Below are 22560 nucleotides of genomic sequence, written 5' to 3'. Positions count from 1 at the left end.
GGTCAGTATAGCCATTTCACCATAAAATATTAATTTTGGCTTATAATATGTTATAGTAAACTACCCCATATAGTAACTAAGCTATGGCCTGATGGTTAGAGAAGCAGCTTTGGGACCAAAAGGTTGCTAGTTTGGTTCCCTAGACCAGCAGGACTGGCTGAAGTGCCCTTGAGCAAGGCACCTCACCCCCAACTGCTTCAGCAAGAGTAGTGGTGTATCTTGTGTCTGATTAGCCAAAGAAAAGCTGATGATGTGATCATCAGTTTGGGTGGTGCCTGACTGAAATGGGGAAAAAAAAAAAAAAACATCTACCCATTCTACCAGAGTCAAGTGGTTTGACCTTTCACCTACTTTTAGAGGGCAAAAAGGTCATATTCTGACTGTACTATTTTTTAAAAAAATCATAAAAATAGTTTAATATTTACATACAATGACTTTGTATTTTTTCTTTAGTGCATATTATTTTGTAGATTATTGACAAATTGATATAATTTATCAAAAGCTGTATATAAAAATTACAAAAATTCCCCAAATGTAATGGTTCTCTCTTAAAACTTTGCATTGGTGTTTTCTCTAGTTTTAGCCTAAACTATTACCTCGACACAAATGAAATGTATTATTCACTATATATAATTTACATATGCTCTTTCTATTAGTACTGTTACATAAATCGCATGTTTCTCTAATATTTTCAGGTGGTCAAAAGTCTGAAAAACTATCAAAATAGACAAAAACGTAATTTTCACCATGAAATAATGCTTTCGGCTGATAACATGCTATAGTAAACTACCCCAAATATATACTCATTCTACCCAAATCAACTGTCAGATTTGACCGTTGACCTACTTTCCAAGGTCAGGTAGGTCATTTTCAGTCAGTTGTTAACATGTCCAGATACTTTAGGGAGTAAACACAATCTTCAGTGCATATTGTGATGGAAATAAATGGCAAACCAGGAGCTTCTATAAAATTATACATAACAGGAAAGTTGTCTTCAAAAATAGAACTGTATCAGATTTGGTTGTCAATATGTAAGAAGTTGTCATCAGCCTTTTAAAAAGTGTAACTGGAAAATAGTGCAGTGAAAGTGTAGGCTGGATGTAGTGTAAATGTATTGTAAGAAGAGTAACATTACAGAACTGCATGTCTGTGTAGGGGTGACTGTCTGTGGAGTGATTCACTAGGTGAATGTCGCGAGGCAACTGTCGTGAGGCGTGAGGCAAATGGAGCGAGGCTGTTAATGTTGTCAGTTTCCATTTGAAATAGATGAAGACTCAAAATTGTCAGTGACAATTTCAGATTTCTAGTTAATTTTGACAAATTTACAGTTGTTATTTACAGTTTTTTCCCCAATCAGATGCACAATGTGATTAAATGAATACACCAAGAATCCAGTTTCTCGTGGTAACACCCCCAAATGATATACTGCTTCCTTACAATCAAAAACACAATCTCCTTGTATCCGTACAGTTTGCAAATCTAGCACACTCATTGTGCAAAATTCTACACACACTTCTCAGCTGAACAGTTCAGCTTTCAGTATGACCACAGCTCTTTAAGTTGTAGAAACACTTCAGTCACCAATCAAAATTTCAGTGTGCCAGTGAGCCAAACACAGCTCACCTGTGCAAACACAGTTAACCAAAATTACCCACTCTGTTCTCTATAAAAGTATACAAAAACACTTGGAGCAAAATGACTTGGAGCACAATGAGCAAGAAAGAGCACAGAGAAGAGGATGAGGAAGGAACTAAAGCAGTTCAAATGAGATAAGAGCAACGATGGTGGACAGCGTCATCAACCATGGCATGAGCATGTGAGAAGCTGGGTGTGAGTCCAACCCAATTTGAACCATTACACTATAGCTGGGATCATTAGGATTTTTGCACTGAGAATAGGCAAGTCTCAATATACAGTAACACAATTATGGCTTTTCATGACTAACAAACACAGTTTTGACTGTGTAATCACACTCTACCCTGTAGAATTAATGAGAAAACATCACATGGTCGAACAAACAAATAGTCTCTTTAGTCTGGATGAAGATGCAGAAATCACCAACATGGTTTTGGCAAATAATGCCATCAGACTCAGAGAAATACAAACATGAATCAAAGACGACTATGGCATATTCCACAACATACATATATTTCAGTTTCAGTGTTTAAACTGACTGCATACTGAGAAGACAGAGTATAAAACAAATCTATCAAGTTCCTTTTGAAGAGGAATTCTAAGCATGTGAAAGAAATGTGACATGGATATGTACAGGTCCTCTGCTTTTTCACTGTGTGGCACTATTATATACATATTCACAATTTACAGCACAATAACCTGGTTATGACTTAATCCAGAGAATACTTGAGCTTGATGTGAATGCTGACTGGGTTGAATACATCTACAGTAGTGCCTGAAAGTTTGGGAACCCTTTCGGATTTTCCATATTCCTGCATATATTTGACCTAAAACATCATCAGATTTTCACACAAAACCTAAAAGTAGATAAAGAAAACCCAATTAAAATAAACTATACAAAATATTATACTGGGTCATGTATTTATCGAGGAAAATGATCCAATATTAAATTTCTGCAAACGGTGTGGTGATGTACTGATGGCACACACCTCCAAATAAGCAAGCGCTCCTTACCAGGCCATGACGGTGGTGCTTGAGGACAGCACCCCCCACCCTTCCAAGCTTTGCTGCAGCAGTGCAGCACCACCGGTGTTTTGGACCATGTGGCCAAAGGGTGGGGCCTGCTAACTCTATCTCATTATGCACTCTGTCTCACTGCATTCTTCCTGTGCCTACAGATAGCCCAGATGAGAGCACCATGCACGCTGTGATCAATGCCTCCCTTGGACACTTCTCCAGTGCTCCAGCCAGTGAGAGCCAGCCATTTGGCCTGCACCACGCACCCAAGAGCACTGATTTGGCATGTTGAGCACCACATACCCCCACCTCATTCATCCTATCAAGAAAATTAAAAAAACAAACACTTCTTCCACTGATCTGCTGCCTCCTGTGCCTGTTTTCCAGCTCCACCCTAAAAGAGCTCACAATGGCAAAATGTGAACCCTTGTGAACCTTTGGCCTGGTGCATACTTTTGCCACTCACTGATATATAACAGTTATTCTATGAAATCGAGTCATACAGGAGCTGGTAGCTGGTGAGGTGCATAGCATTGAGCTGGCTATAAGCCATGTACAACGAGATTGAGTGGAATAACTCTTTTATTCTATCCACATTTGCTGGATTTTGAGAAACAGAGCATTTTTATTTTTTGCAAATTCAATAAATAAAAACTTAAATTAAATAGAGAAAATTATAAAGATAGATAAAATAAAAAATAGAGAAACTTATAAAGGATTCACAAATGTGTATTTTATAAAATATAAAATTGCATATATATATATATATATATATATATATATATATATATATATATATATATATATATGTAATTTTATATGTATATAAAAAATCAAAGCCCCCATGCCGATCAGTAGTGGGATCGCGCCTGTGAATAGACACTGCAGTGCAGTCTGAGTAATACAGCGGGACTCAGTCTTTTTTTTGAGAGTCTGACTTGGGCACTGTGTGAGACGGCTGCCTCTCCAGTAGCTCTGTAGTTTTTAGCTCTTTAAACCTCTTTTTTTCCACCTTTTTTTTACTTTTCTGCTCTTCTTATGAAGACATAGTGTATTTTACTTATATAACATGGATATTTTTAACTAATACGCAACCAGGAGCCAGTTTTTTCACTTATTCGAGAGAGGAGCTGCTGGCCCTGAAAACAATGGGACGAACCGGGATACGACACCCCATCCCAGCGGAGCTGAGGAGGAAACCCAGGGGCTGCAAAGCTGTAGCTAAGCTAAAGACTAGGCTAGTGGACAACCGGCAGCGCTGCAAACCATCCATTCCCTCCGTTATCATGGGGAATGTGAACTCGCTGCCGAATAAAGTCGACGAGCTTTCTGCTCTGAACAACCAGCGGATTTACTGGGAGAGCAGCTTATTTATCTTTACAGAGACATGGCTAACACACCTCGTACCGGATGCTAACGTGGACTTGCAGGGATTCACTGCTGTGAGAGCCGACAGAGACACTAACACATGCGGGAAAAGCAAAGGTGGGGGACTCATCATTTATGTTAACAATCGCTGGTGTAACCCGGGACATATCTCTGTAAAGACAGTTTTATGATGCCCAGACTTGGAGCTGCTAGCCGTTAGCCTGCGGCCATATTATCTGCCAAGGAAGTTCAGTCACGTGATCACCATCTGTGTTTACATCGCTCCGAAGGCAGACGCAGCAGCTGCATGTGAGAGGATTCACTCTGTCACAGCAAGGCTGCAGACACAGCACCCTGAGGCATTTATCATCATTTCTGGGGACTTTAATCATGCTACTTTGGCTGCTTTTTACCAGGCTGTGGCTTGTCCAACAAGGAACAACAGGACAATTGACTTGCTGTATGCTAATGTGAGGGATACATACAGAGCCACACCCCTCCCCCCACTAGGGAAGTCTGACCACAACCTGGTTCGTCTACAGCTGAAGTACACCCCCCTGGTTCAAAGGCAGCCTGCAACAACTAGCTCCCTCAGGAGGTGGTCCCCTGAAACAGAAGATGCCCTCAGGGACTGCTATGACATCACAGACTGGGATGTGCTGCTTAGCCCACACTGTGAGGGCATAGAGGGGCTGACACACTGACGGATTAACTCAACTTCTGTGCAGATATGGTCTCCCCCGCTAAGACTGTACGGTGTTACCCTAATAACAAGCCATGGGTAACACAGGAAGTCAAAGCTGTCCTCAACAGGAAGAAGGCCGCCTTCAGGAGCAGGGATAGGGAGGCGATGAAAGCAGCACAGCAGGAGGTAAAACACTGCGTGAGGGAAGCTAAGGACAGCTACAGGAGAAAGGTGGAGCAGAAGCTGAAGGAGAACAGCATGAGGGAGGTCTGGGAAGGTGTGAAAACCATCACAGGCCACAATACAAAGACCAGAGTCGTTGAGGGGACAGTGGAGAGGGTGAATGAGTTGAATGACTTCTTCAATTGGTTCAACCAGTCCACGTCCCCCCCACCCTTTCCCTCACTGCAGCCATCTCTCCTTCTTCCCTCAACACACTTCCCCCCAGTCATCACAGCAGCCCCCTCCTCCATGCATTACTGCAGACCAGGTCAGAGGTCAACTGAGGAAGCTTCTCTCCAAGAAAGCAGCAGGCCCGGACAAGGTGTGTCCCCGACTACTGAAGACCTGCGCTGCTGAACTGGGTGAACCACTCCAACACATCTTCAGCCTCATGAGGTTGAAGATGTGTTGGAGTGGTTCACCCAGTTCAGCAGTGCAGGTCTTCAGTAGTCGGGGACACACCTTGTCCGGGCCTGCTGGAAGACATCATGTATCGTTCCAGTTCCCAAAAAGAATCGGCCCAGCGAGCTGAACGACTTCTGACCGGTGGCACTCACTTCACATCTGATGAAGACATTGGAGCGGCTCTTCCTCAGCCTCCTCAGACCCCAGGTACAACATGCCCAGGACTGTCTGCAGTTTGCGTACCGGGCAGGTGTTGGTGTGGAAGACGCCATCCTCTACCTGCTACACCGAGCCCACTCGCATCTGGATAAGGGAAATGGCACAGTGAGGATCCTCTTCTTAGACTTCTCGAGTGCCTTCAACACCATCCAGTCCCTATTGCTTCAGGACAAACTGAACAGGATGTGAGTGGACCCCTGCCTGGTCACCTGGATCTCCAGCTACCTCACTGACAGGCTGCAGTATGTCAGGCTGAAGGACATCACATCTGACACTGTGATTAGCAGCACCGGAACACCCCAGGGCACGGTGCTGGCCCCTCTTCTCTTCACCCTGTACACTGTGGACTTCTGCTACAACTCGGAGCTGTGTCACATTCTGAAGTTTGCCGATGACACAACCATCGTTGGGTGTATCAGTGACGACAGAGAGGAGGAGTATAGGAGCCTGGTGAGGGACTTTGCTGTGTGGTGCAACAGGAACCATCTGCAGCTCAACACCTCGAAGACCAAGGAGCTGGTCATTGACTTTGGGAGGTCCAGACCAAGGTCACGACCAGTTCTGATCGAGGGAGTCGAGGTGGAGGCTGTGGATTCCTACAAGTACCTCAGGCTGTGGCTGGACAGCAAGCTGGACTGGACTTGCAACACCAAACACTTATACAGGAAGGGACAGAGCAGGCTATACTTCCTTAGGAGGCTGCGGTCCTTTAACATCTGCAAGAAACTCCTGTGGATGTTCTATCAGTCTGTGGTCACCAGTGTCCTGTTTTACACCGTGGTGTGCTGGGGGGGCAGCACATCCAAGAAGGACACATCCAGGCTGGACAAACTGATCAGGCGGGCCAGCTCTGTGGTCGGCATGAAGCTGGACTCTCTGGTAACGGTGGTAGAGAAGAGGTCTATGGACAAACTATTGAACATCATGGACGATGCCAGTCACCCTCTGCACACCATCATCAGCAACCAGCGGAGCCTGTTCAGTGACAGAATGCTCCTTCCCAAGTGCAGAACTAACAGACTCAAAAACTCCTTTGTCCCTCACGCCATCAGACTGTACAACTCTTCTCTGGGGGGGAGGAGGGGTAACAGGAGGACAGAGGACGGGAAGGAGCAGTAGCCTAGCCTAACAATAAGCAATACCGGACAATGCGCAATATAATGTGCAATATCTCTCCTGCCGCCCCCCCCCTTTTTTTTCCCCTCCTTCCCCCCTCCCCCATATCATATTCTTTTTAGATTTGTATATGGAAATACTTAATTTATTTTAATTTATCTAGAAGTTTTCCTCCATTTCTTTTCTCTGTTTATCTGTAATGATGCTGCTGGAATCTTAATTTCCCTGAAGGAACCCTCCCAAAGGGATCAATAAAGTTTTATCTAATCTAATCTCTCTCTCATATATATATATATATATATATATATATATATATATATATACACACACACACACACCGATCAGCCATAACATTATGACAGCTGACAGGTGAAGTGAATAATATTGATTATCTCATTACAATGACACCTGTCAAGGGGTGGGATATATTTGGCAGCAAGAGAACAGTCAGTTCTTGAAGATGATGTTTTGGAAAGAGGAAAAACAGGCAAGTGTAAGGATCTGAGCGACTATGACAAGAGCCAAATTGTGATAGCTAGATGACTGGGTCTGAGCATCTCCAAAATGGCACATCCTGTTGGGTGTTCCTGGTATGTAGTAGTCCCAAAAGTACCTGCCAAAAGCGGTCCAAGGAAGGACAACCGGTGAACTGGTGACAGGGTCATGGGCACCGAAGGCTCACTGATGCGAGTGGGGAGCAAAAGTCAAGTCAAGTTTATTTGTATAGCGCTTTTAACAATAAGCATTGTCGCAAAGCAGCTTTACAGAATTTAAATGACTGAAAACATGAGCTAATTTTATCCCTAATCTATCCTCAATGAGCAAGCCCATGGCGATGGTGGCAAGGAAAATCTCCCTCAGACGACATGAGGAAGAAACCTCGAGAGGAACCAGACTCAAAACAGAACCCATCCTCATTTGGGCAACAACAGACAACATGACTATAACATTAACAGTTTTAACATGAAGTCAGTTTCATTGATGTTATAATTCTTCATTGATTGAGTGCAAAACTGTTCATGACAACTGCAGTCCTAAAGTTAGCAAGTCAACTATAGTCCTCAGCTATAAAAGCATTACTGTAAGAGTCCAGAGCGTCCTCCAGGTGTGACTTTCAACTGTCCACATGGGGCCGTCTTCCACAGGAGCGATGCGATAAGACTCCAACCAGACACAGGGCACCAGGATGTATCAGGCAGGTCCGAGAAGTTAGCCCATCTGGTCCAATCCAAGAGATGAATTACTGTAGCATAAATTGTTGTTATGCTGGCTATGACAGAAAGGTGTCAGAAAACACAGCGTATCGCAGCTTCCTGTGTATGGAGCTGTGTAGTTGGTCAGTATCCATGCTGACTCCTGTCCACCACTGAAAGAACTTGCAATGGTCAGATGAGCATCAGAACTGGAACATGGAGCAATGGAAGAAGGTGGCTTGGTATGACAAATCCCATTTCCTTTTGCACAATGTGGATGGCTGTGTGTGTGTGTGTGTAGGTCTGTCACAATAACAAATTTTGTTGGATGATATATTGTCTCAGAAATTATTGCGGTAAATGACATTATTGTTGGCATCTTTTCAAGACAATTTTATGCCACTAGTAAAATAATAATGATCATGCAAATACACCCTTTCAAAGAACAGTAAACTTTAATCAAGTCAATTTATTCAATTCAACAGTGGAACGTAAAAAATATATAAATAAATAACCTAAAGAAATAAAACAAACAAAACCGCTCACAACAAAAACAATAAATAAAATACAATCTATGGCTCTTAAAAATTGCACTTAAGTAAATATTAACTTGGCACAGGGTAATAAAAAGACATTCTTTTCTTCACAGGCAACATTTTGGCAATCCAGTTTCTCAAAGATTAGTACCCAGATAAACAAAAAGTGCAAAGTAACAACGTATTGCCAGCTGTCATTTGGATAAAAGTAACAACAATTAGAACGAGATAACATGTAGGCAAGGGCATAGGTTTGGTACACTGGTGGGGACATAAACCCAATGCCAACTTCAGGTCAACATTAGAGGGTCACAATATTTTGTTCTGTTGTGTTCCACCAAAAGAGTATCCATCATCTCTCCAAAGTCCAGACTTTTAAAATTTGAAGTTCAGAACTGTAGTAATTCATGAATAATAATATGCAATTCATCTGATGAATTGCAAATCTTGCATGTGATGATTAACTCATTCTATCAATTTGCAAATGTGTTTTACAAGCAAATAACGCATTGACTGCCAGGAGGGTGTATGTTCCTTTCCCTCATAAATGGAAGTAAAACACATACGGAGCCTTAAACACTGTGTTCCATTAGGCTGGCAGGGGGAGTCGGCTCTCTTCTGTGTGATCTTTAACTAGTTTTAGAATGCTAGTTTAAGCTGATATGTGATTGATCTAACGGTAAAACAGAACGAGGGCTCTAGAACTTTGACATGTTGAAAGGTTACAATTTTACTTGGCAACAGTATGTATCTGAATTCTGATTGGCTGTTGTTACATTATTGCCCTTTTGTTGTCTTCTTGAGCCCAGAGCGGAGAGGGGAGGGAGAAGAGGTAGGGACAGGGTTCTACAGAGAAAAGGTTTTAGCCTCCCGCTTTCAAATGAACCCCCTCGAAAACCAATCAGTTCAGAGTATGTATGTACTTGGTATGTGACGTTTTCAAAAGAGAGGCGGGAGTAACCAAACATTTCTGATCAAGAAGGCGGAGGCTGTTATGCTTAGTATGTGAAAATAATTTATTTGATTAAAAGGTGTCTGGGCCACGAACAATGTCCACATCACCATCGGGTTGTTGTTTACATGTGTAATGTTACACAAACTTGGTCAGGGCGCTCTACAGGTCTTAACTGAAGCACTTCAAATTAAGGGTTAGCAGGCTGCTAAAGTTTGCGAGCACTTCACAAGCAAGACTAGGTGCAATATTAGCCAACATTAGCACAATTTGATATGATTTAATAATGTCTGTGACCTTAATGAACACCAGTTGTTGTCAGTATCAAGTCTGATTGTTATTTACATGCCACACAAGCTTAGAAAACAGTCAGTCATAGTCGTATGTTGTCGTTTTAACACACTGAATATGAACTGTTGTTAACTGATTAATTTTATAAGCTAATCTAATGTTACATTCCTCAAGGACAGTTTGCTAGCTTGCTAGCTAGCAGCCGGTCACTGCACCGCAACTGCACTTGCTAATTGACATGGTAGCCGAAAATGCTTGCTCTTTTCGCGACCACGCCCCCAGAGAGAATATTCATGAGTGAATTTTGCATGGTTTTGGCCAGTGGAAACCTACAGTAACCATTTGTGTCCTGCGCGTGGAGCGCGATTTTTTTTCTTCAATCAGAAATATTGGTAGGGACACGTCCATACCGTCCATACCCAATTCTACACCTATGGTCTATACAACGGAGCAACGTGTTGTCGTCTTTTCCCCATTCAGTGGATACCCTAGCTGGATAGCTGTTGCATGCTGGGAGGCCCTGCCTCTGACAGAGAACCGCGTGAGATGACAGAAAACAGCACGGTGTTTTATTCTATTCAAGGAAGGGTCTTGCTCCAGGAGGCAGCATCCTTGGACACCATACACCTGAGAGCTACTTCCAGCTCCTGGTTGGTCCGTTCCATCTGTCCATTGGTTTGAGGGTGAAAACCTGAAGACAGACTGCGAGAAGCACCAATGAGTTTACAGAAAGCCTTCCAGAATTGGGCAGAGAACTGGGGTCCGCGGTCGGATACGATGTCTGAGGGGAGTCCGTGTAGACAGAAAACATGGAGTATCAGCAATTCAGAGGTCTCCTCGGTGGTGGGAAGCTTGGGCAGAGGAATAAAATGAACAGCTTTAGAAAAACGGTCAACAACAGTGAGGATACAAGTATTGCCACCTGAATTAGGGAGTCCTGTGACGAAATCCAGGGCATGTGTGACCACGGCCAGTGGGGAACAGGAAGGGGTCTCAGCAAGCCGGCAGGGGTCTGTTGCCAGTCTCGTTCCTGGCGCAGATGTCGCAAGCTGCCACAAACTTCTGGACGTCCTCCTTGATGGATGACCACCAAAAATGTTGTTGTATGAGTGCCAGAGTCCGGGCTACTCCTGGGTGGCACGCCACTCTGGAACCATGACCCCACTGCAACACCTGTGCCCGCACAGAAACAGGAACAAAAAGATGGTTAGGAGGTGCATTACTGGGCCCGGGGTCCTGCTCATGGGCCTTCTGGACCAGGGTTTCCACCTCTAACAAAGTGGACCCCACCAGGCACCGTGGAGGAAGGATGGTCTCAGGGGAGGTTGATTCCTCCTGGAGGGGAGAAAACATTCTGGACAAGGCATCGGGCTTATCATTCTTACAGCCTGGGCGGAAGGAAAGTGTGAACTTGAAGCGCGAAAAAAAAGAGAGACCATTGGGCCTGATGAGAATTGAGGCGCTTGGCAGTCCTGAGGTATTCAAGGTTCTTGTGATCTGTCCATACGATGAAGGGAAGGTCTGACCCCTCCAACCAATGTCTCCATTCTTCCAAGGCCAGTTTAACAGCCAACAGTTCCCTATTGCCAAAGTTGTAGTTTCCCTCAGGGGGGAAAGCCGACGAGAGAAGAAGGAGCAAGGATGAAGCTTCTTGTCACTAGCTGATCTTTGGGACAATATGGCCCCAACCCCTGACTCCAAAGCATCAACCTCAACCACAAACTGCCAGGATGGATCTGGAATGGGAGAGTACGGGTGCTGATATGAACCTTCATTTGAGCTCGGAGAACGCATTCTCAGCCCCTTCCCCCCCAGCTGAAAGGGACCTTGGTGGAAGTTAGAGCCGTGAGGGGCCCAGCCACCGTACTAAAGTTCCTGATGAATCGCCTATAGAAATTCGCAAACCCAAGAAACTGGAGTTCTTGCCGAGAGGACGGGGTGGGCCAGTCAGCAACTGCCTTGAGTTTCAGGGGTCCATATGAATCTGTGTGGGGTAGATAATGAAACCCAGAAAGGAAACAGAACTCCTACGGAACTCACATTTCTCTGCCTTAACAAAGAGTTTATTTTCCAGGAGTCATTGAAGGACCTGCCTAACGTGGATGTGGTGTTCATCAAGGGAGCGGGAAAAAAAAAAAATCCAGATCAGGGGTCATCAAACTACGGCCCGCAGGCCGACTCCGGCCCGCCACCCCCCTTTGACCGGCCCCCCAGCCCCTCTGCCCCCCACCACTTGAACTGGCCCTATGAGGCAATCCCCAAAAGTGGTCATGGCCTATTTCTTTAAATTGCTTTTTGGCAAATAATAACATGTCTGCATCTTGTATTTTGTTGATTTTATCAATTAAAATTGATATTTAGTTATAAAATGAACTATTCGTATTTTCCGAATTTTCGTCATATGCTCACAATCAAGCAGTGACAGGCAGCGCATGCGCAGAGAACGGTCAGTGTTCAGGACAGCAAAATGGCTAGCGGTCAGCGAAAAGCTGACAGAGTGCAGAGTTTTTAAAGAACAGTGGACCACCGATTATTTTTTCGTTCAGTGTAAGGACCGTGCAGTTTGTCTTGTATGTAAAGAAAGTGTGTCAGTTTTCAAAGAATATAATCTGCATCGTCACTACGAAACCCACCACAAAGAGTATGCTAGTTTGCGATGGCAAACAAGAGAAGACAGGATTCGGAGGATGAAATGCAGACTGGCTGCACAACAGAATGTATTCCTTCACCAAACCCAGATCAACCAGGCTGCTGTCCGAGCTAGCTATAAGGTAGCTCACCTACTAGCTACCCATGGAAAGCCGTTTACTGATGGGGACTTTGTTAAAGTATGCATGCTTGCTGTGGCCGAGGAGGTGTGTCCCGACAAGAAGGATGCGCTCAACGCGGCGAGTCTCTCCGCACCTACTATGGCCAGGCGAACCGAAGATTTGGGGGACAACGTGTATAACCAGCTGAATGAGAAAGCGTCAGAATTCGAGTTTTTTGCTTTGGCCATGGATGAGAGCAATGACGTGCAGGACACAGCACAACTGCTGTGATCTATTGATCTATTGCTCATATTATAATTTAACTGTTTTTTTAAATGTATTTATTTTATAGGCCTATTTATTTGACCTTTATTAAGTGCTGCACACAATTCTCATCTCATCTCATTATCTCTAGCCGCTTTATCCTTCTACAGGGTCGCAGGCAAGCTGGAGCCTATCCCAGCTGACTATGGGCGAAAGGCGGGGTACACCCTGGACAAGTCGCCAGGTCATCACAGGGCTGACACATAGACACAGACAACCATTCACACTCACATTCACACCTACGGTCAATTTAGAGTCACCAGTTAACCTAACCTGCATGTCTTTGGACTGTGGGGGAAACCGGAGCACCTGGAGGAAACCCACGCGGACACGGGGAGAACATGCAAACTCCACACAGAAAGGCCCTCGCCGGCCCCAGGGCTCGAACCCAGGACCTTCTTGCTGTGAGGCGACAGCGCTAACCACTACACCACCGTGCCGCCCCACACAATTATTATTAATAATATCAATAATATCAACAGGCCTACCTACAATTTATAATTTTCCACTCACCTTTGCCAGTGTCAATCACCTCAACTAGGCAGATGTTTCTTACCTTGACAGCTTTGATGTTATTTTTATTAGAAAATAAATAAATGGATCATCTGTGGTATTTCAAATTAAAACAGTGTGAAGACTCGATTACTACTTTTGCAAACCACTAGTAAAGATAAACAAATATGTGCCAGGAATCAAGTGCTGATATAGTAGCGGGGATATAGTAGTGGGGATGGCTGTGCCAGGCTAGTAATCTCTACTACACAATGAGGCCTGCTGGTGGTCATATTTGTCTGGGTCATACAATTCTATGTTATATAGCTGACCCAACCCCGGCCCCCCATCACAGTCAGGAACGACAATGTGGCCCCCAGAGAAAAAAAGTTTGGTGACCCCTGATCCAGACAAACAAAAACAAAAAGGTTAAGGTAATCCCTCAGGACATCATTAATAAAAACATACCCTCATAACCCAACGGCGCTGTCATTCTTCAGGTGAGATGCGGGCTTGTCTACCTGCATTGGCTCAGTGGAAGGAATGGGAGGCTGAGGGGGAGCAAGACTAGTCCGAGTTCTCTCTTTCACCCACCGTCTGATCCGGGAGTCAATACAACTGGCAAGATCCATGAGACCAGAGAGATCAGGTGGCAGTTCTTGTGAGACCAGCTCATCCTTGATGGAGTCTGACAGCCCGTTCAAAAATGCGTCGAACAAGGCATTCTCATTCCAGCCACAAGATGCCACCAAGATACGAAACTCAATCGCATAGTCGAAAGCAGACCGGGCACCCTGCCGCAGCCCCATGATTTCTCTAGCTGCCTCTCTGCCAGACAGAGAGCAATCAAAGGTTCGCCTCATCTCCTCTGTGAAATTCTTGAAGCTGGCACAGCATGGTGCATTGGTATCCCACATAGCTGTTCACCACTCCCTAGCTTTGCCAGTGAGGAGAGTGATGGTGTAGGCCACTTGGGAACGCTCTGTAGGGAAGGCCAGCAGTTGAAGCTCAAGGGTTAGCGAGCATTGAGATAAAAGTGATCGGCAGGTACCTGGTTCTCCATTGTATGGCTGTGGGGCGGGAAGTCTCGGCTTTCTGAAGAAGGCTGGAGCAGGAGCTGGGGGAGCAGTAGGCGGAGGGGGTTGTGTAGGAGCAGACGTTACTTGAAGCTGTTTGTACGTAGCTGAGTGGCAAGAAGATTGAGAGTGTTAGAGATGGTGACAAGGTTTTGGCTCACCTGTTGGATGTCCTGTTGGTGGGTCCCAAGGAGAGCTCCGTTTTTGCACCGCTGCTCTTAGCTGGGCGACATCTGCTGGGTCCATGTTGGCCAGACTGTGCTGTCAGAAATGGCGAGCTGAGGTGAAGTGAGGACCCAAGAGCAGACTCAAAACAGGCAGTGTTCGGAGAAAGACTTCTTTAATGAAGTAGAAGGCAGAGGTGCAATAGGGCTCAGGCAAAAATCAGTGGTCAAAGAACGGGCCAAGAAATCAAAAACACAGTGGAGCAGGCAGGCACGGCCTGGGGTAAAAACAAGACAGAAAAATCTTCACAAAAAAAAAAATGAAGAACACAGGGACAAGGGAAATCCAGGCAGAGGAAGCGAAAACACAATCCAAAAGAACAGGCAGGTACAACGGAGCAAAAACTGACAGAAAATTAGACAAGGAACAACAAGGAACAATTCAGGCAGGGGGAATCAAGAAGGCACAATATCAAAAGGCTGTAGCAAGACGAGGAAAGTCTACAGGAGACAGTCTAGCAACTGGAGTGGCTCCAAACAGTTCTTAAAAAGGCCCTGGCTGATGGGAGAGGAGTGGTAGCAGGTGTGGGAGTGCTGGCTCAGGGAAAATGGCCTTCAGCAAGGCAGGACTGAATTCCTGGCCCGAATCCGGCCTGGAGCTGGCATGGGAGTCCCACAAACTCAGGCATGGATGGACCGGACTGGACTGTGACAGAGTGCAGGCACTTACGGATGTATGTGCAGGGGAGATTGGGGTGCAAACTGGTGACAAAGCCAAATCATGAGACAGGAAGCATAGTCGGAAAGCAGGCAAGGGTCAGTTGATCAGTAAACAGAGCAATAAAGGCAAGACAGGTAACGTAAATGAAGAGCTAAAGCGAGGGTCAGAAAAATGAGAGGCAAGCAGTAAATGAAAGGCTTGGTATGAACTGGTGAAACACAGAATGATGCTTTGCACTGAAGGTGTGTGTGAGAGGCTTAAGTAGCGTGGCTGATGAGTTTGTGAATGAGTGACAGCTGACATCAATAAGCTGGTGATGGGGGGCTGTGCTTTTTGGAAGTAGTAGTTCAGTGTCTCCATGTTTGTAGTCTGGCTAGTGCTGTCATTCTCAATGGCTTTATGAGACCTCTTTGATGCGTCGATGTACCTTGAATGGTCTGATGTAACGTGGCTGAAGCTTCCGACAGGTTTTGGGTTCTCTGAGGTTCTTTGTGGCTACCCATACTCTGTCACCGGGGGAGAAGTCTGGAATGTTACCCCTGTGTTTGTCTGCATACTCCTTATACTTAGTGTTAACGGTCTCTAAACATTGGTGTATCTCCTTCCAGATCGCTTGAGTGTGAGAGAACCAGTCCTCCACTGCTTGTACTTGAATTGGTGAGTCATCCTAGGGGAACAGGGGCAGCTGGTAGCCGAGTATGCACTGGAAAGGTGTTAGGTGAGTTGCAGAGTGTTTGAGGGAGTTTTGTGCATGCTCGGCCCACGAAAGGAATCGGGCCCAGTCCCCCTGGTTCTGCATACAAAAGATTCTCAGAAAACACCCGCTTTCTTGGTTGGCCCGTCCCACTTGACCATGAGATTGTGGGTGATAACCAGACATGAGGCTTACTGATACCCCTAATTGTTCCATAAAGCAAGTCCAGAAACATGAGATAAACTGGGGGATGAGTTTCAATCTTTTGGAGAATCAGTCACTGGTTACCATGATGGTGGTGTTGCTTTGGGAGTGGGGGAGGTCTGTAATGAAGTCAATGGCTAGGTGGGACCAGGGTCTTTGAGGTATTAGGAGGGGACACAGTTTGCCAGCAGGAGAGGTTCTTGGGACATTTGCCTGGGCACACTCAGAGCAGGAGGTGATGAACTGGTTAATTTATGTGAGCATGTTCTCCTACCAGTACTTATTCTTAAGCATCTAATGTGTTCGTTGGCTGCCAGGATGTCCCGTGGCGGGAGATGTGTGGGCCTAAATGACGTGTCGGCCTCGGAGATGCTTTGGAACATAAAAGAGGCCTAGCGGGAGGTTAATGGGGCTTGTTCATGGTTGGGAGTTACTTATTTCTTGGTCCTGGTCCCGGTCCTGGTATGAAGCTATGGGACGGAAGAATGGAGTGAGTGATTGAATCTTGACGTGACGAGTCGAAGGTTCAGGATAGGGCGTCTGCCTTGGTGTTCTTTGAACCAGGGCAGAATGAGATTGTAAAATTGAAAAGAGTGAAGAAAAGTGCCTATTTGGCTTGACGTGGGTTTCACCTATTAGCCTTTTTAAGATATTCGAGGTTCTTATGATTGGTCAGAATCATGAAGGGATGCGTAGCTCCCTCCAACCAATGTCTCCACTCCTTGAGGGCTAGTTTGATGGCGAGCAGTTCTCTGTTCCCAACATCATAATTCCTCTCAGCAGAGGTGAGTGTCCTTGAGAAGAAGGCTACTGGATGGAGCATGTGTTTCTCACCGAAACGCTGAGATAAGATTCCTCTTACCCCTGTGTCGGATGCATCTATATCAATGGTGAATGGCTTGGTTGGGTCAGGATGCTGTAGAATTGGGGCAGAGGTAAAGGCATGCTTGAGTCAGTTAAATGCTTCTTCTGTCAAAGGGTTGCATTGGAGACGTTTTGGTCCCTTCTTGAGCAGGGCTGTTAGGGGAGTGGCAATCGTGCTGAAGCCCCTAATGAAACAGCGATAAAAGTTGGCAAAGCCTAAGAAACGCTGAAGGTCCTTCACAGACGTGGGCGTTGGCCAGGACGTGACGGCAGATACTTTGGCAGAATCCATGCTGACTCCTTCTGTGCTGATGATATAGCCCAAGAAGGTGATTCGGTTCTGATGGAATTCACACTTCTCTGCCTTCATGTAGAGATGGTTGGCCAGCAAGCACTGGAGAACAGCTCTGATATGATCCTGGGGGCTTCCCTCGTCAGGAGAGTAGATTAGGATGTCATCTATATAGGCAATGACGAACTTACCTAGCATGTCCCTTAGCATGTCGTTAATAAGACACTGGAACACGCTAGGTGCCGAAGAAAGGCCATAAGGCATTACCCGGTACTCAAAATGGCCGGCGGTTGTGCTGAACGCAGTTTTCCATTTGTCGCCTTTCCTTATCCGGATGAGGTTGTAGGCACTACATAGGTCAAGCTTAGAAAATATCTTGGCAGATTGGAGCTGTTCTAGAGCTGCAGGAACAAGGGGAAGAGGATAGGGATACTTGACTGAGACTTGGTTCAATCCTCTATAGTCGATACATGGCTGGAGACCACCACCTCATTTCTCCACAAAGAAGAAGCCAGCAGACGAGGGAGACTTGGAAGGATGGATGTAACCCTGTTTGAGGGCCTCTTGGATATACTCCTCCATGGCAGTGTTCCTTCTGGGATAGGGGATAGATGTGACCATGGGGCGGTGACATGCCTGGTAGTAGATCGATAGTGCAATCATAAGGTCAGTGTGGTGGTAGCCCGCAGGCCTTCCCCTTACTAAAAACCTCCTTCAAGTCTATATAGCACTCAGGAACACTCTCCATGGAATCCGGCTGTGGACTCTACTGAGCTGGAGGAAGGATTGATTTGGAGACGAGAGAGACAATTCTGAAAGCAGGTGGGTGACCACTGGAGAATTTCTTTATTCTGCCAAGAAATAAGTGGATCGTGAAGCTGTAGCCAGGGGTAACCATGTCATGGTCGATAGTAGTGGTCACATAGAGGGAGATGAGTTCTGAGTGTAGTGCTCCCACCTGTATCTGAATGGGAGCAGTACGAATGGTGACAAGACCATCACCTATGGGTCCTCCATCGATGGTTCTGATGCTGAGTGAACTTTGCAGAGGAGTTGTAGGCAGGTCAAACTTTTGGATGATCATGCTGTTGATGAAGCTCCCTTCTGCCCCTGAGTTGACAAAAGCAGAAAGAATGTGTGTGGAGGATGCCAATTTTAATAACACTGGAGCTTTAAAGGATTTCAAATTGAATTTTCTCACCGGACTCACCACGCAAGCTGGGATTTCAGCTGGAATAGCGCAGGATGGATGGATAGGACAGTGGCTAGTCAGATGCACGGAACTCCCGCAGTAGAAACACAGACCCTCCCTCTTCCGTCTTTCACGCTCAGCACATTTCAAACAGGTGTGGGATACCTCCATAGATGTATTGTCCTCAGAAGGTTGAACAGGTTTGAGACCTTCCTGTATCAAGGGTCGGTGGGTCAATAAATAATCTAGACAAATAGCTAGGTTGGTGAGGGAGTCCAGCATTAGTTGCTCATCCCTACATGCCAGTTCACTGAGGATCTCAGGATGAAGACCTTGACAAAATACGGCTTTCAATGCTGGATCATTCCATCCGCTGGCTGCCGCTAGCGTTCTGAAGTCCAGGGCATATTCAACAACTTCTCTGGAACCTTGAGATATGGTGAGCAGACTTTCACCGACTTCGATTCCCCCGGGTACATGGTCAAACACTCTCGAACAATGTGAGGAATCATTCATACGAAGTCATATGCTAACCACCATTTTTCCAAACGGCGCTCACCCATTGTAATGCCTTGCCAGTGAGAAATGACAGAAACTTAGCGATCTTGTGTTCATCAGAGAGATAGTGGAGGCATAGTGGAGAAGTATATGGAGTACTGAAGGTCTCCCTTACAGGTGAGAGCATTTCCGGCATTTTTTTCCAGAATGGGAAGTTGCAGCACAGGACTGGGAGAAGACTCAGGACGCATTAGGAGGGCCTGTGACATCACAGTTACGAGTTGCGCCATTCGGGTGTTGAGGTCTGCAAGCATCTGTTGATGTTCTCCTAGAAGTCGTTCTTGAGCATTCAATGCAGTTTGCTTCGCCTCTTCTGCTACATCCATGATAGTCAAAGTATCCTGTCAAAGTGTAGGCACTTACGGATGTATGTGCAGGGGAGATTGGGGTGCAAACTGGTGACAAAGCCAAATCATGAGACAGGAAGCATAGTCGGAAAGCAGGCAAGGGTCAGTTGATCAGTAAACAGAGCAATAAAGGCAAGACAGGTAGCGTAAATGAAGAGATAAAGTGAGGGTCAGAAAAACAAGAGGTAGGCAATAAATGAAAGGCTTGGTATGAACTGGCGAAACACAGAACGATACTTCACACTGAAGGTGTGTGTGTGAGAGGCTTAAGTAGTGTGGCTGATGAGTTTGTGCATGAGTGACAGCTGACATCAATAAGCTGGTGACGGGGGGCTGTGGTTTTTGGGAGTTGTAGTTCAGTGTCCATGTTTGTAGTCTGGCTAGTGCTGTTGTTCTCAATGGCTTTACTGATATATATATATATATATATATATATATATATATATATATATATATATGAGTTCAGATCATGCATGCTTATGTTCTTTTTAACAAATGCACAGAAACAGAATTGAATAACTATCAGAATTCCCGGACACACACACACCACATTATGGTCCCCAGAGTCCAGGAGTCAGCGGTAAGATTTGACTCACATCAGTGTTCTCCCTTGGGTTTGACTATTATCTCTGTGCATGTGTGTGTGTGTGTGTGGTTAAATGGGGTGTCGTGGGTCGATACTAATCAGCTGTGCTTCAGCAGAGGGGTACACAATAGTAGAAACACAAATGCAACCAGTCTCTCACTCTCTCTCTCTATCTCACACACACACACAAAACTGAATAGTTACTCTATGCACATTAGTGGATCAATATCATACACAATACACAGTGATGTTTGATATCTCCTCCATCTTTCTTTCTTTCTTTTATTCTGTACCTTTTTGACGTGGTCTTGATGATGTCAGAGACTTTGTGCATGTAGTCTGTGGCCAGGACCACAATCTCTTCTTCCTCTGAGAAACTGTCATGGAATATTCTATCCAGCAGTCGCTTCCAGTGTAACTAGAGAGCAAACAAAAAAAGAAAAAGAAAGAAAGCATTCATAAACATTCATAAATGTCTTATCATAATATAGTGTTTAAACTCAAAAACCATTTTCTGCCTGAATTTATAAAGCAACTCCAATTACTTCGGGACGTATTTCAATTATGGCTGTATTGATTCATAGCTCATTTGGGACTCACGTCTCTGCCAAGCTTTTAAGAAGTTTAACTCGCCCTCTCGAGCGTTTCCAGATCAGCTTGGCTCAGATCGATCGTGCATGACGCTGGCTGAAGTGGTGTGTGTGTGTTTGTGTGTGTGTGTGTGGGGGGGGGGGTCTGTTTCTTTTGCATTCAAGTTTGAAAGTCATCTCAAAAATGTTACAGAAATATGTTCGTATGGTGAAAGTACTGGAGAACACAGCCACAGCAAGCACTCTGACATGACAAAATCCTAATATTACTGCGTAATATTCATATTGTACCTTTAATACTGGGACTGAAAGTCTCTTAATGCTGCTTAATTCTGTGTCCAGATTGGTCAGAACGTGACCAATTTAAATTTTCTATAATGGCAGCTCTGACAGTAATGCAGCTCTCAGGTTTATATTAATGCACTCGTTCTGTTATTGTTCAATAGTAAGAGTTCATTCACAAGGACATGTAAAGAAGACACTCCACATAAACAGATTAAAAACGTAAATTGTTAATATGGTGAACTTTTCTGAAAGGAGATGTTTATGTAACATTTATGGAAGGAGTCTCCAGTGTCATTGCTTTGTAACAGTTAGAGGTAAAGCTCTAACTTTAAGTTTTCCAACATCTTCAGGACAGAGGAGTTTACACTTTGCAGTTTCTCAGTTTCTGAATTTCTTTGTCTTATTAATTTCAAGAGAAAGAAAGAAGAGAGGCTGGTGAACAACAACTGCTTGTTTATAGCTATAACTTGGTTCACAGAACAATAAATGTAACTATAAATAGATTAAAAACTATAACGTGTTCTTTAATTTAAAAAAAACCCACTGAAATTACTGTAACAAAATGGGCATAAAAAACTTGGCAGCATGCTTTTACAGGAAAATAATTCACCCTGTCATGTTTTATTCCTTAATTATGTTACAGATGTATCAAATCTCTCATTCTTTGGTTAGTTGGACTAAGCTGAGACCCAGCATGCTAACTGGCTGATGAGGATCAGAGGCAAAAATTGAGTGACCATCTAAACTGATGGAAGTGTTTGATTTAGTGATTATTTTGTTAAGTGTGTTCCTATGATTGTTGTTAAATATGCAAATTAACTTAATAAACTAATTAATGAAATTATCTGCAGCTCTATGCGTGCATCTAACTCATCAGAGGCAGATGTCTTCTAAACTACCATAATACATTCTGCAATATATTCTGAAATATATGACAATTTTGTGATAACTGAGTCATGTCAGACAAATCTTTACAAGGAAAGCATCCATCCATCCATTATCTGTAGCCGCGTATCCTGTCCTACAGGGTCGCAGGCAAGCTGGAGCCTATGCCAGCTGACTATGGGCGAGAGGTGGGGTACACCCTGGACAAGTTGCCAGGTCATTGCAGGGCTGACACATAGACACAGACAACCCTTCACATTCACACCTATGGTCAATTTAGAGCCACCAATTAGCCTAACCAGAGCACCTGGAGGAAACCCACGCAGACAGCATGCAAATTCCACACAGAAAGGCCCTCGCCAACCGCTGGGCTCGAACCCAGGACCTTCTTGCTGTAAGGCAACAGTGCTAACCACTACACCATCGTACGGGGAAAGCAGTAGGAGTTAATTAACATGATTACAGAATGTAGAAATCATTAAGGTGGGTGGAGCACAGAAGCAAGGCAGGCCAGAACTGAGTTCTCTTAAACTCTTTATTTGCATTTTTCAGTGTCTACTTTACTCTCCCAGTCACATGCACACACACAAGCATTCTGATTGGGGAGAGAGCTCCCTTCCTCTGCTCTCCCTCTCCTCTTATAGGGCGCGGTCATTGGGGAAGACACACAAACATAGGTTAATTCCTGTCAGGTGCAGTGATTCTGCCACTTACCTTCCCTGACTCCGCCCTCCATTCACAGACTGATGCTTGACCACACCCCCGCTGCCACATACCCCCACCACCCGACTCAGGCCGGGGAGTCGTCCGGCCTGCAGCCGACTCCCCCCGACGGGAGAGGAAATCCGCCATGACCATCTGCGCCCCCGGCCTGTGGACCACCTCGAACTTAAACGG

The 22560-nt window shown here is 45.0% G+C and overlaps 1 protein-coding gene across 3 annotated transcripts in view; it reads right to left on the bottom strand.

Moving 5' to 3' along the window:
- LOC132900195 (endothelin-converting enzyme-like 1) overlaps positions 1-22560 on the bottom strand; it is a 154414-nt gene that overhangs the window by 105899 nt on the left and 25955 nt on the right. For all 3 annotated transcript variants that reach the window (XM_060942228.1, XM_060942226.1, XM_060942227.1), the window contains exon 7: positions 20197-20321. In XM_060942228.1, coding sequence (XP_060798211.1) covers positions 20197-20321 — 125 coding nt within the window. The remainder of the gene's footprint in view (positions 1-20196; positions 20322-22560) is intronic.

This window comes from Neoarius graeffei, chromosome 16 (assembly GCF_027579695.1).
Source record: "Neoarius graeffei isolate fNeoGra1 chromosome 16, fNeoGra1.pri, whole genome shotgun sequence".
Classification (NCBI taxonomy): Eukaryota; Metazoa; Chordata; class Actinopteri; order Siluriformes; family Ariidae; genus Neoarius; species Neoarius graeffei.
Note: the sequence above shows the minus strand (reverse complement) of the source record. Positions and strands in the feature narration are given on the sequence as shown.